A 14,979-nucleotide genomic window follows, 5' to 3' on the forward strand; every position below is an offset into this window, starting at 1 on the left:
TTCATATGTGGAATTTAAGAAACAAAACATAAACATATGATGGTGGGTGGGAGATGGGTTAGATGGGTGATGGGTACTAAGGGGGGCATTGGTTATGATGAGCACTGGGTGTTGTATGTAAGTGATGAATCACTGAATTCTCCTCCTGAAACCAATACTGCACTGTATGTTAACTAAATTCAAATAAAAATTTAAACAAAGAATGCCCAACTTAGAATAGAAATATATTGGACCACCTAGGTGACTCAGTCAGTAGAGCGTTGTGACTTTTGATCTCAGGGTCTTGAGTTCAAGCTCCGTGTTGGGAGCTTACTTTAAAAAAATTAAAAAAATAAAAAGTAAATAAAAAAGAAGTTAGAAATATATCACTAGTTCTTGAGTGACATCTTTTTAAAGATGATATTTTTTCCTTTTTAAAAAAGTTGGTAACTTATTCCATGCCTACATCCAAATAGGATTTGAGATGGCTAGAGATAAGTGTTGAAGGAGTTAAGACTGGACATAGCTACCAGGGTAAAGTGTGGCCACTTCTTGATAATCCAAACTAGAGCTTTACATTCTCACCAAGAGAAAAAAAAAAAAAAAAGTAGGAACTTTTCTTTCCTTCATGAAGCAATATAGAATGAAAATATGAGGTCAGAAACTAGCTGAAGGCCAGTCTGTGAGAAAGCTATGTGAGAATGCTACAGAGGCCCGTCAATCCCAGCAAAAGTCACTCCTGGGCAGACCTTCAAAATGTGAAAGGCTAATCCTTCGGTTCAACATCTACGCATTGCCTAAAAGAGACTGTACAGAGACGGCTGTACAGAAACTCCGTGCTATCCCTGATTGCAAGATGGTAGCTGACTTTTTTTCTGATAACCTCTTGACTTAAGCTTTCTCATCTGTTCACCCCATTGGCTGATGATCCAATCACTTCAATAAGTGTTATAGTTTACAAAAAGAGCAGGAGATTGGGATCGGGAATCTGAGACTCAAGAATCTGTGCTGGCCCAACTACTCATGTGATTTGGGCACTACCAATAATTGATATTCACATAACACTTTATGTGATATTCACATAACACTTTGATGTAAGGTATGGAGGCAGATATGACTAACCCTATTTTATAAACGAGGACAGTGAAGCTAAATTACTCGCCCAATGTCACACAGGCAGAATCAGGACCCTGGTCTTCTGATAATTTGGTCTGACTTTCATTGACCAGTCAGTCTTTAGCAGTGGGAAGCAAATGCTCTTGCTTTGGAAACCTAAGACTGCATTTTAAAAGGTAAAAGGAGCGTCTGGGTGGCTCAGTTAAGTGTCTAACTTCGGCTCAGGTCATGATTTCACAGTTCATGAGTTCTAGCCCTGTATCAGGCTCTGTGCTGACAGCTCAGAGCCTGGGGCCTGTTTCGGATTCTGTGTCTCCCTCTCTCTCTGCCCCTCCCCTGCTTTCACTGTCTCTCAAAAATGAATAAACATTAAAAAAAATTAAAAAGTAATATGTTTTTATAACCAGGAAATGTAACATCTTCAACAGATTTAACCACATTTTCTTATCTTTTATTTAGAAGAGGCAAAGATGAAATTTTAGAAACTATGTAAGTAATACGCTCTGTAATATTTGCTATTCCAGGCCTCGAACCTAATGTTAAACTTTGACATTGGGTTGATTTTTCTTTTTTTCTTTTTTGGCTTGACTGTAAAACATGGTTTGTCTAATGCTGCCTCTTAATATTAAATCCTTAAAACAGAGATTATCCGGGCACTCCCAGGCTGGAGCTAACTTGCACATACTTTTCTTCTTTTTGGCCAGACAGTTAAAAAACAATTAAGCCAGTATTTTAAAATTAGAAGTTTCACATAGATGTAAAGATCTAGTTTTCTGGATTTCTGGCTTCCTATGAAAACTCAGAACACCTATCACCACTGGGCTGACGTCATCACAGGCAACAATCAGCAAGGAATGAACAGCAGAAGTCCTGGAGGTAAGGTGCCAGGTGCCATCACTCCCTATTGCTCCTGGACATGGAGGCAGCAAAGCAGTTTCCATTCATCAACAGTCATCACTCCTATGTTGCTTCTTATTGTAAAAGAATAAGTCTCTGTAACCATACCTTTCTTTTTTTGTTGTTTTCAATGTTTATTTTTATTTCTGAGAGAGAGAGAGACAGAGACAGAGAGAGACAGAGTGGGAGTGGGGGAGGGGCAGAGAGAGAGCGGGAGACAGAATCTGAAACAGGCTCCAGGCTCCGAGATGTCAGCACAGAGCCTGATGTGGGGCCCAAACTCATGAACTCTGAGATCATGACCTGAGCCAAAGCTGGACACTTACCTGACTGAGCCACCCAGGCTCTCCACCATACCTTTCTTTCAAAGTGAAAGGCTGACATTAAGCGGTGTGGTTTTCCTGGCCCATGTCACTTGCCACTCATTTCCTACATTGAATCTAATCTAAACCATCACTTATACAAGATTATAAGATATACTACTATTTTATAATCACTAAGAACAACACTGCTGTTAAACTAAGACTTGCTATCAATTGTAACACGCATTCCAATTTCAGAGATGTTTAAATACCAAAATGTGCACCTCTGAAGCAATTAGCCAGCCTGGCTTCTGGAAACATTTGAATCCATGACCCCACTTTAAATACGTGTCCATTTCAATGTGCCTTGCATCATGTAGGAACATTTTTAGCACAAAGACAGACTCTTCAGTTCACTTACTTGGAGCTTCATGCTTATCATCAGCCACTTTTCTTTTCTTTGTAATAGCCATAGCTGGGGTTTAAATTTTCATTAGATATCAGCCCAGGCCCCACCCACCACTCTCTCCCTTTCAGCCTTGGGTGAAGCTTCCCAGGCCTCTCAATCAGTACCTACAACTGCCGGTCAGACATACCCAATCAATTGATGCTATTCTTTTTGCCAGACATGCCCAGTAGAATGCTGAAGTATATGATCAGCCCCACATCCAAATAGGAGGAAGAAGAGGTCTGAAGTGGGGTCTCAGTCTTCCATTTCCAAGAGGTGATGTTCAAAAACTTAATAACTGGTATAGCAGGAGGACCAACCAATCTGTATAGATGGAAACTATGCTGGAGCTAGGCTCAGAAGGTCCCCTGCTGTTACAGGTGTTAATCTTTGGGTGCTGACTTGTGGGGAGATGTAGGGAAACTTGAGGGAGGGGCAGGAGCCCCCAGGGCATGGCTCCTGGAAAATAACAACCATTATGACTGTATGAGAGTCTACTAGTTAAAAAGCAACCTTGCCCCTATGTAAGCTGAGGCATCAAAAAGCTGAGATGGGAAAATATCCTAGAAGGATAATAAAATACCCAAACCATATAAAAAGGAAATAAAAAATCTGAATAGAACTATAACAAGTAAATAAATTATATTAGTAATTTAAAATATTTACACAAAGCAGGGCACTTGGGTGGCTTAGTCGATTGAGTGTCTGAATCTTCATTTCAGCTTAGGTCATGATCCCAGAGTCATGGGATGCAGCCCCTTATTGGTTTCCATGTTGAGTGTGGAGCCCGCTTGAGATTCTCTCTCTCCCTTTCTCTAAAACAAAACAAAACAAAACAAAAGCAAACAAACAAAAAAACCCAACAAAAAACCCAAACACATTTACACAAAGCTAAGCCCAGGCCTAGATGGCTCCAGTGGCAAATCTTAATAAACCTTTAAAGAAGTAATACGAATCTTTTGAAAATTCTATCAGAAAATAGAGGAGGAAATCCCTTACAACTCATTCTATGAGGTCAATATTATCCTGATACCAAAGCCAGATGAAGACATAATAAGAAAACAATAAACCAATACCCTTGATGATTGTGAACACAAAAAGTCTTCAACAAAATATGAGAAAAACAAATATAGGGGGCCTGGGTGTGGCTCAGTTGGTTGAGCATCGATTCTTGGTTTTGCTCAGGTTTGAGCCCTGAGTTGGGCTCCACGCTGACAGTGTGGAGCCTGCTTGGGATTCTTTCTCTCTCCCTCTCTCTCTGTGCCTGCCTGTTTGTGCTCTCTGTCATTCTCAAAATAAATAAATAAACTTAAAAAAAAAAAAAAGAAAACCAAATCCAGCAACATATAAAAAAGATTATACATTATGACCAAGGGGGTTTCATTCCCGGAATGTAAATTTGGTTTAACACCTGAAATCATTAATGTAATACACCACATTAATAGAATAGAAGACAAAATCTGCATGATCATTTTAATAAATGCAGAAAAAAAAACACACTTGGTAAAATCCAATATCTACTTACGATAAAACTTCCTTAACCTGATAAAGCGCTAATAAAAACTAAAAATAACCCTAATGCTAACATCACACTTGATGGTGAATGTTTGAATAGTTCTCTTGTAAGATTGGAAACAAGGCAAGGATGTTTGCTGTCACCACTTGTATTCAAGACTGTAGTGGATATTCTAACCAGTGCAATAAAGCGAGAAAAAGAAATAAAAGGCATGAAGATTAGAAAGGAAGAAATAAAATTTTATTATCAGGTGACATGATCCTATATGGAGACAATTCTAAGGGAGATACACACACACACCCAAACAAAACAAAAACAATAACAAAATCCTACTAGAACTATTAAACAATTTCAGCAATATCAGAGGATACAAAATAAACAAAAATTACATATCTATCAATCTGAAAATAAAATTAAGGTAACATTTCCACTCACAATAGCATCAAAAAGAATAAAGTACTTAGGAATATATTTAACAAAAGAAGTACAAAACTTGTACACTGAAAATTATGCAACATTGCTGAAAGAAGTCAAAGGAGACCTAAATAAATGAGATATATTCCATGTTCATGGATTAGAAGCCTTCATATTATTAAGATAGCAATACCCTCCAAGTTGATCCATAAATTTTATGTAACCCCTATCAAAATCTCAACTGCCTTTTTTTGTGAGAGTATAATTTGACCTTAAATTCACATGGAAATGCAAGAGACCTAGAATAGTTAAAACAATCCAAAATAGAACAAAGTTGGAGGATTCACACTTCCATTTTAAGAACTTACTACAAAGCTACAGTAATCAAAGCAAGTGGTACTGGCATAAGGACTGACATGTAGATTAATGGAATAGAATTGAGAGTCCAGAAATAAACCCTTACACTTAAGGTCAATTATTATCATCATTATTATTATTACTATTATTTTAAAGTTTATTTATTTATTTTGAGAGAGAGAAAGAGAAAGCACTCATGCAAGTGAGGGAAGGGCAGAGAGAGAGGGAGAGAGAATCCCAAGCAGGCTCCACACTGTAAGCACAAAGCCTAATGTGGGGCTTGATCTCACAAACTGTGAGATCATGACCTGAGCCAAAATCAAAAGTTGGATGCTTAGCCAACTGAGGCACCCAGGCACCCTGGTCAATTATTTTTTGACAAGAGTACCAAGGTAATTCAAGGGGCAAATAATAGTCCTTTTCACAAATGATGCTAGAACAACTGGATAGGGACATGTAAAAGAAAGAAACTGGAGCTCTACCTCACACCATATACAAAAATTAACTCCAACTGGGTCAAAGGCATAAAAGTAAGAGCTAAAACTGGAAAACTCTTAGGAAACATAGGGCTATGTATAAGCTTGGGTTAGACAAAGATTTCTTATGTACAATGCCAAAGGCACAATAGATAAAAGAAAAAAAATAGATAAATTGGACTTCATGAAAATTAAAAATTTTTGTTGCTTCAAAAGACACCATAATGAAAGTTAAAAGACAACTCACAAAATAGGAGAATATATTTGCAAATATGTTTCCAAACACTTGTAGATATATCACATATTTGATAATGAACTTCAACCCCCCAAAAATAATAAACACAACTCAGTAATAAGACAAATAACCCAAGAAAAAATAGGCTAAATGTATGAAAAGACCTGGGGTGCCTGGGTGGCACAGTTGGTCAAGCATCTGACTTCTGCTCTGGTCATGAGCTTGCAATTTGTGAGTTCAAGCCCTGCATTGGGCTCTTTGCTGTCAGTGCAGAGCCTGTTTTGGATCCTCTGTCCCCCTCTCTTTCTGCCCCTCCTCCACATGCATGCTCTCTCCCTCTTTCTCTCTCTCTCTCTCTCAAAAATAAATAAAAACATTTAAAATATATTTGAAAAGACAATTTACCAAAGAAGATATATGAATGACCAATAAGCAAAAAATCAAAATCACTACTCATTGGAAAATGAAAATCCAAACTACAATGAGAATCACTTCACACCCACCAGAATTACTATAATCAAAGAGACAGACAATAAGAAGCTTTGGAGAGGGTGTAGAAAATCGTAAATCACTGGCAGAAAGTAAAATTGTGCATTCACTTTACAAAGCAGTTGAGTAATTCCTCATAAAGTTAAACATAGAATTACCACATAAACCAGCAATTCCATGCATAGGTATATATTCAAGAGGCCAAAAACACCTGTTCACACAAAAACCTGTACACACCTTCATAGCAGCATTATTTACAATAGCTAAAAACTGAAAGCAATCCAAATGTTCATCAACTGGTGAATGGATAAACAAAATGTGGTATTGTCCATATGATGGAATATTATTTGGCAATAAAAAAGGAATGGAATACTGATACATGCTATAACATAGATAAACTTCAAAAACGTTATGCTGATGCAAAAGACCACATACAGTATGATACCAGACAAGGCAAACCTACAGAAACAAAGTTTATTAGTGATTGCCTAGCCTGGGGTAGGAGTGGGAAGTGCCTGCAAATGGGCACAAGGTTCTTTTTAAAGTGATGGAATTTTCTAGAATTCCAATGTGATTAATACTTGCACAACTCTAAATTTTCTAAAAAATAATTGAGTTGTATCCTTAAGATAAGTGAATTTTATGACATGTAAATAACACTTCACTAAAGCCATTAAAAATAGCTATAAACCTGAATAAACAGGTTTATATGTAGCTATAAGCCTGAATAAACAATGTACTTTTATGTGTAATTCTGGCTTTTAAATATCTATGACTACAGGACTTTCCTAAGATAGGACAGCTCTAATTCTCAAAACAATGTGGCAAAGACTCCCAAATGTTGAAAACCAACCCTAAATTAATGTTATGGTTCTATGAATACATAGATCATATGCATTAGTTCCTGGCACCTAGTAGGCCTCAAGAAATAAGTTTACTGGATGAACAATTAAACCATTTTCATGAAAAATACAAAGAAATGGAAAAACATTCCATACTCATGGATTGGAAGAATAAATATTGTTAAAACGTCAATACTACCCAAAGCTATCTACACATTCAATGCAATCCCAATCAAAATTGTACCAGCATTCTTCTCGAAGCTAGAACAAGTAATCCTAAAATTTGTATGGAATCACAAAAGACCGCGAATAGCCAAAGTAATATTGAAGAAGAAAACCAAAGCGGGAGGCATCACAATCCCAGACTTTAGCCTCTACCACAAAGCTGTAATCATCAAGACAGTATGGTATTGGCACAAAAACAGATACACAGACCAATGGAATAGAATAGAGACTCCAGAATTGGACCCACAAAAGTATGGCCAACTAATCTTTGACAAAGCAGGGAAAAATATCCAATGGAAAAAAGACAGTCTCTTTAACAAATAGTGCTGGGAGAACTGGACAGCAACATGCAGAAGAATGAAACTAGACCACTTTCTTACACCATACACAAAAATAAATTCAAAATGGATGAAGGACCTAGATGTGAGACAGGAAACCATCAAAACCCTAGAGGAGAAAGCAGGAAAAAACCTGTCTGACCTCAGCTGTGGCAATTTCTTACTTGACATATCTCCAAAGGCAAGTGGATTAAAAGAAAAAATAAACTATTGGGACCTCATGAAGATAAAAAGCTTCTGCACTGCAGAGGAAACAATCAACAAAACTAAAAGGCAACCGACGGAATGGGAAAAGATATTTGCAAATGATATATCGGACAAAGGGCTAGTATTCAAAATCTATAAAGAACTCAACAAACTCCACACCTGAAAAACAAATAATCCAGGGAAGAAATGGGCAGAAGACATGAACAGAGATTTCTAAAGAAGACATCCAGATGGCCAACAGGCACATGAAAAGATGCTCAACGTCACTCCTCATCAGGGAAATACAAATCAAAACCACACTGAGATACCACCTTATGACGGTCAGAGCAGCTAAAATGAACAAATCAGGAGACTATAGATGCTGGTGAGGATGTGGAGAAACAGGAATCCTCTTGCACTGTTGGTGGGAATGCAAACTGGTGCAGCCACTCTGGAAGACAGTGTGGAGGTCCCTCAAAAAATTAAAAATAGATCTACCCTATGACCACCAATAGCACTGCTAGGAATTTCCCCAAGGGATACAGGAGTGCTGATGCATAGGGGCACTTGTACCCCAATGTTTATAGCAGCACTTTCAACAATAGCCAAATTATGGAAAGAGCCTAAATGTCCATCAACTGATGAATGGATAAAGAAGGTGTGGTTTATATATACAATGGAATACTACTTGGCAATGAGAAAGAATGAAATCTGGCCATTTGTAGCAACGTGGATGGAACTGGAGAGTGTTATGCTAAGTGAAATAAGATAGGCAGAGAAAGACAGATACCATATGTTTTCACTCATATGTGGATCTTGAGAAACTTAACAGAAGACCAGGGGGGAGGGGAAGGAGGGGAAAAAAGAGTTACAGAGAGGGAAGGAGGCAAACCATAAGAGACTCTTAAATACTGAGAACAAACTGAGGGGGTGGGGGAGAGGGGAAAGTGGGTGATGGGCATTGAGGAGGGCACCTGTTGGGATGAGCACTAGGTGTTGTATAGAAACCAATTTGACAATAAATTATAAATAAAAAAAAAAGGAAAAAAAGAAAACTTTATTGAAGAAAGAGAAAACATGCAAGTCTGATGCTTTTCTTAAAATCCTTTTTTTTAATGTTAGTCATGAAAGGCAGATATCTTAAACCTATATTTTTCTTTTTATAATATGCACACAGATGCACATTTTACATTTATCTTTGAAATATGTTTGGCAGGATTTTCTTTTTGTGATTTGAATGTGTTAGTGCAGAAATTAATGTTAGATCATTTATTAGAAATTGCAAATCAGTTTACTGTCTTATGGCAAGATATTGTTATCTGAAACTGTCCAATCTGATAAAATAATTTTTAGAAGCAAAAAATAAAAAATAGAAAAACCATCTTCATGATGTGATTTCTCTCTCCAAACACCTGATACCTGAAACTCAGTTAATTATGGAAATTCTTCAAAAAAAAATTTTTTTTTAATGTTTATTTATTTTTGAGAAAAAGACAGGGCGTGAGTGGGGGAGGGGCAGAGAGAGAGAGGGAGACAGAATCTGAAGCAGGCTCTGTCAGCATGGAGCCTGACTCGGGGCTGGAACTCACAGACCCCCCCGAGATCATGACCTGAGCCGAGGTCGGATGCTTAACCAACTAAGCCACCCAGGTGCCCGTATGGAAATTCTTTTTTCACTTAAGAAAACTTAGGGGCAGCTGGGTGGCTCAGTCAGTTGAGCTTCTGACTCTTGATATCGGCTCAGCTGATGATCCCAGGGTTGTGGGATGGAGTCCTGGGTAAGGCTCCGTGCTGAGTGTGGAGCCTGTTTAAGATTCTCTCTCTTTCCCTCTGCTCCTCTACCCCCCTCACATGTTCTCTCCCTCTCAAACTAAAAAACAAAGAAACAAACAAAAAAAAACTTAAATGAAATGCCAATGTCCCAAGGGGAAAACCTGCTAACAGTTAGGCGGACACGACTGCATAGGCTAAAACGAGGTAACATTAGCTCCTTCATGCTATCGACTCATTTGGTTTCAGAGTAGGGGGTGGGGAGTGGAATGTATGATCCACAAAGTCACTTAGAGATCCAAGCTGACCAAGCTTTAACTAACAGGTGTCACGGCACACCGGGAGATTGGAAAACTGTGGATGAGCTTCTCACCGCTATTGGCCAGAAGTGACACAGGTCACGAGTGCTAACATTTCATTCTTCCCTGAACTGCAAAGAGGGCTAGGATATACAGGGGAGTAATGAGATATTGGCGTAAATTTGGTGAGCACAATTTGGTCCACCACATCGGTCATCTGCAGCAGGGGGCCTTGTCTCAAAGATTATTTTCCACAGCCAGAGATTCCTCCTTCTCTGTCTATTTAACTAAGAACCACTGATCAAAAACTTAGGATGGGGATGCCTGGGAGGCTCAGTCAGTTGAGCGCTGCTCTTGATTTTGGCTCAGGTCATGATCCCACGGTTGTAGGATAGAGCCCCACGTCGGGCTGCGTGCTGAGTGTGGAGCCTGCTTGGCATTCTCTCTCTCTCTCTTCCTCTGCCCCTCTCCCCTCCTCATGCTATTTCTCTCTCAAAAAAGAAAAAAAGAAAAAAAAAAAAACTAAGATGGATGAGCTTTGGATTCTTTGAAGCAAGTGTTGAGGCAGGAGACAAACATCCAGCTTGGTGTTTCTGAAGGACTTTACTTTTTATCGGGGGAGCTAATCCTTGATTCACCTGTTTGCCCAATACTGTGGAAAGTATCTGGTACCTGGTGGCAGCTGAGTGTATGGAATTTAGTTTTGTCTCAGAGAAACACGTCAAGTGAAAGCCTACGGTCTGAGTAAGAATATCTCCCATATTCTCATGGTGTTCTTCGATCATAAGGGGTTTTTTTTTTGTTGTTTTGTTTTTGCTTTGGTTGAAATTCCTTTAATTCAGCTGAACAGAACCAAGAAATAGTTCTAAATCCTAGGGAAAAGGAATAAGAACTTATCTAATGTGAACAATGATCCCTTTTAATTGTGTTAATTGCACAACTACCACCACACCTAGTAAAATTCATATTTGTACCACTAGACCAAAAATAAGCTAAATGCTTTAGAAAAATGCAAAGAAATGCATTAAGATTTGTTAGTCAACCATAGGAAAGTAAAGTAATTTGGATAAAGTCTCTTACAAGGCTGCTAACCAATCTGTACTCCATTACTTACAGTAGTAAGTCCTTTTAATTCCTAGTCTCTGTTCTTGGAAGGATCTAAAATTAGGCTATCAGTTTTATCTTCTTCAGTTACTACTCTCATTAGGTCTCACTCCTTCTGAAAACCTAGGACCAAACCCCTTAATTCCTGCAATTTTGACTCTTTATGCAACTTTTTGGGGGTCTTTTTTGCTTAAAACACACACACACACAAAACAGGTCCCCAAATGAACCTTCTGCTGCAGTCAGAGTCCATCATTTTTCAGGCTTGCACATATTTGCTAACAACTCAACCAGTACCCGGGATGCCAATTCCCTCCTTTTTTATCTACTGAAATTTTGCCCACTGCTCAGGACCAAACTGGGTCTTAAGCGTGTTGTGAAGCTCCCTCTGAATGTTTCGGGTCACACTGATACATATACTCTTGAAGTGCCTGTGGTTTACAATAGGTATCTATGCATCAAGAGCTATCCAGAAGTTCTGGTTTAGATGTTTGAAGCCTCATTTCCCAGCTAGAGTATGAGTTTTTTGAGAGACTTTATTGTATTATTTTATATCCCCCTATAACAGAAGCCATTCAAAAAATATTTATTGCATTCCTACTCTAATTTATGCTCTGTAGATATAGATGTGCCACGAAGTATATTTATTAGTTGAATTAATACACGAAGAATCTTTAAGGTGCTATACTTTGGCATTATATATTTGGCTGAATCCTAAAAAATACATTATATTGCTATTTCAAATAAAAATTATTCTTGCTTATCAATATTTTCCTGAACTTTCATGTTTTAATTTTTTTTTAATGTTTATTTATTTTGAGAGAGAGAGAGAGACAGAGTGTGAGCATGGGAGGGGCAGAGAGAGAGGGAGACACAGAATCTGAAGCAGGCTCCAGGCTCTGAGCTGTTAGCATACAGCCCGATGGAGGGCTCGAACCCACGAATCGTGAGATCATAGACCTGAGCCTAAGTCGGTGGCTCAACCGACTGAGCCACCCAGGTGTCCCTCATAATTTTAATGAAAATATCATTTTGAAAATACAAATGTTGGGTTTCTTTTTTGAGAATTTATCCTTATATTAATTACCCATTGATTCTGGTACATATAACAACACTGTTATCCTAGGTCATTAGCAGATTTGTCTCTGAATTACCCAATCTACAAATATACACAAATTTTGGATCCAAAGCGGATTCTAATTTTCTCTTATATTTTGATTATCTATTATGATAGGTATTATAGTATACAGAAATACGTATTTCACTTAACAATTACAATAATATTACTAAGTATCCCTCTAAATCCATATTAAACAACAATAAATCACAGCAGTTTAGGAAATACAATAATCTATAATTAATCGTTTTCTTTTCCCTTGTTCCCTTTACCATTCAAAAATTCAATGATTATTTGGAAATAACATTCTTCCAATCTCACCCTAAAAACAGCTTCTAAAAACTCCTTTTCCTGCCACGATTGTGCCTGTATTTTATCTGGTTCTCCTTTGACGCTTACTCCTTTAAAACTATCGAAAAACCGGAAAAGTTTCTTTAACTCTCAAATCTCTGTGTCGTAAAATCCTTTGTCAATTTACCCAGTACGCAGGAGAGGATCTCTGTTCCTTTTTCGAGCGAATTACACAGTTGTCTCCGCAGCCTGATTTGCCGGTTTGGTTCCCGCTGTATGAGTTTGGTGATTCTTTGTACAAATTAATCACCATGAAAAAGTCTAAAGCAGGGCAGTTGCAGACTAAATTATAGCAGTCTTTTCCCGTAAAGCAACCTGGTACCTCACAAAACTCCAGGCGAACAATGAATGATAGAGCATGCACCAATAGGAAGTGGAGGAGAGTATTTTGTGAAAGTTTGCAACCCAATCCCGGAGGGCCAGAGGTGGGAATTTTAAAATGGGGTTTTCTTTTTCTTGGAATTTTCTTAAAGTGGTATTGCTGCCTTTTGATGTTAAAGTTTGTCAAAGATTGCCAAATTGCCAGATTAAGGAATTTTGAGTGTTTTGTGAAAATCGATACACATTCAAATTGACATTCTGGCACAGAATCCCTTGGCTGTTTTTATAGCAATTTCAGGGGAGTAGAAGTTACTTAAAGAGAATTCATTATTTATGATCAAAAATAGGATGTTACAACGTGGATGGGATGGGAGGGTATTATGCTAAGTGAAATAAGACAGAGAAAGACAGGTATCATATGTTTTCACAGAAACTTAACAGAAGACCATGGAGGAAGGGAAGGGGAAAAAATAGTTTCAAACAGAGGGAGGCAAACCATAAGAGACTCTTAAACACGGAGAACAAAATGAGGGTTAATGGGAGAGGGCAGGGGAGGGGAGAAATGGGTGATGGGCATTGAGGAGGGCACTTGCTGGAATGAGTACTGGCTGTTTATGTGATGATTCATGGGAATTTACCCCCAAAACCAAGAGCACACTGTATACACTGTACATTAGCTAACTTGACAATAAATTATACTTATATATATGGAAAAAAACAAAAACAAAAATCAGATGTTAGGGATGCCCAGGTTGCTCAGTCTGTTAAGCATCTGACTGGGGCTCAGTTCCTGAGTTCCAGCCATGCTGTGGCTCTCTGCTGTCAGCACAGAAACTGCTTCAGATCCTCTGTCCCCCACCTCCTCTCTGCCCCTCCCCAGCTCATTCTCTCTCAAAATAAACTTAAAAATTTTATTTAAAAAAATTGGATGTTAAATTAATGCATTAAAATATTTCTTTTGTTTTTAAGAAATGAAAACTAAGTGGCTAACATTGATTACTTTTAAAAAGACCTATTGTTAATCATTTTTGGAGTCACTTTCCAGTACTAGGAGCAAGTCTTTTTATTTAGGTTGATCCTTAATAACCTAAGTATTTTTGTTTTTACATAAACTAGGTTTCCTTGTTTTAAGTCTAGCAAAAAGTTCCTAAGTACTACAAATTCTTAGGTATCTAAGAATTCTTAGGTAACTAAGTATTTATATCAAAGTTCTTAGAAGTACATGACATTCACCATGCCACATAGTTCCGGAACTTCTGACGGCCAGGTTTAATAAATAGGTAATTGGTAAGTATTTCATTATAACTCATACCTCATCTTGGAATAAATGTTACTTTCATTTAGCATAACTTTGCTTTAGAGATTATTCATCTCTAACAGTAATTAAATAAACCAACAGGAAACTAGTTATAAACTCAAGGTTGCTTGGCAATGAATCGCTAATAAATTAATCAACATCAAGCTTTTCAAAGAACAATGAATGACAGCAGATTCATGAGAGGAAGTTTAAAAAACCCTTCATTTCAGAAAGTTGCCATGTTAACAAACATCATATTTAAAAAATAAATGTTTTTAAAATGTTCCTTAGCAATGTTTAGAATTATTATTGTTACTATTATTTTTATTTTTACTAGCATAATGCTTTCTTCCTTTGATGTTATCTTTCCGCGGACATAGGAATCCTCATTTTGAAGAACTATTTATTGACGGCCTACTCAGTCATTCTAGGAACTGCCATAATATTTAATTTACTAAGCTGTTAGTGTCCCTTTTGGCAACCGTTTCACACAATAGACTTTAGGTATTTCAACAGCAGAGACTAGGTTACCCACCTCATCTTTGGAAGGAACCTGTCAGCGCGCACAGTGAGCCCTTAAATCCCATGCTTAGGCTCACCTCTTGATAACTAACCTTGGCCATATTACATAAACCTTCCAGACATCAGATTTTCATTCGTTAAACGAGTATGATACTAGTACATGTGTCATGAGACTGCTGTGAGGGTTTAAGGGATTGTGCACAGCTCTAAGAACGCTGCCTGGTACACAATAAGAGCTCGGTGTTACTACTGTTGTTGTAATTCCTCAATGTATACAGTGAATAAGTGCACGAGTCCGTGAATGAATGTATGAATGAAAGAACAAATCAGTTATAGGCAAGTCCCTAGGCTGGAAGGGGCTAAGTTGCCCCCCTCAAC

At 37.9% G+C, this 14,979-nt stretch overlaps 1 protein-coding gene across 6 annotated transcripts in view; it reads right to left on the reverse strand.

Moving 5' to 3' along the window:
• Window positions 1-12,801, reverse strand: part of TTC23 (tetratricopeptide repeat domain 23) — a 105,567-nt gene extending 92,766 nt beyond the window's left edge. The window contains exons 1-2 of one of the 6 annotated variants that reach the window (XM_053888757.1): window positions 12,589-12,801; window positions 3,409-3,557 (exon numbers count right to left, since the gene is read on the reverse strand). Coding sequence is in view for 2 of the 6 variants with exons in the window: in XM_019460131.2 (XP_019315676.2) it covers window positions 2,716-2,767 (52 nt within the window). In the remaining 4 variants the exon portion in view is untranslated. Of the gene's footprint in view, window positions 1-2,715; window positions 2,835-2,890; window positions 3,271-3,408; window positions 3,558-12,431; window positions 12,569-12,588 lie in introns of those variants that run through there. The other 5 variants (XM_019460133.2, XM_019460136.2, XM_019460134.2 and 2 more) reach the window with 5 other exon arrangements.
• Between the last annotated feature and the right edge of the window lie 2,178 nt (window positions 12,802-14,979).

Source organism: Panthera pardus, unplaced genomic scaffold (assembly GCF_024362965.1).
Source record: "Panthera pardus isolate Hobbes unplaced genomic scaffold, ASM2436296v1 HiC_scaffold_24, whole genome shotgun sequence".
Lineage (NCBI taxonomy): Eukaryota > Metazoa > Chordata > Mammalia > Carnivora > Felidae > Panthera > Panthera pardus.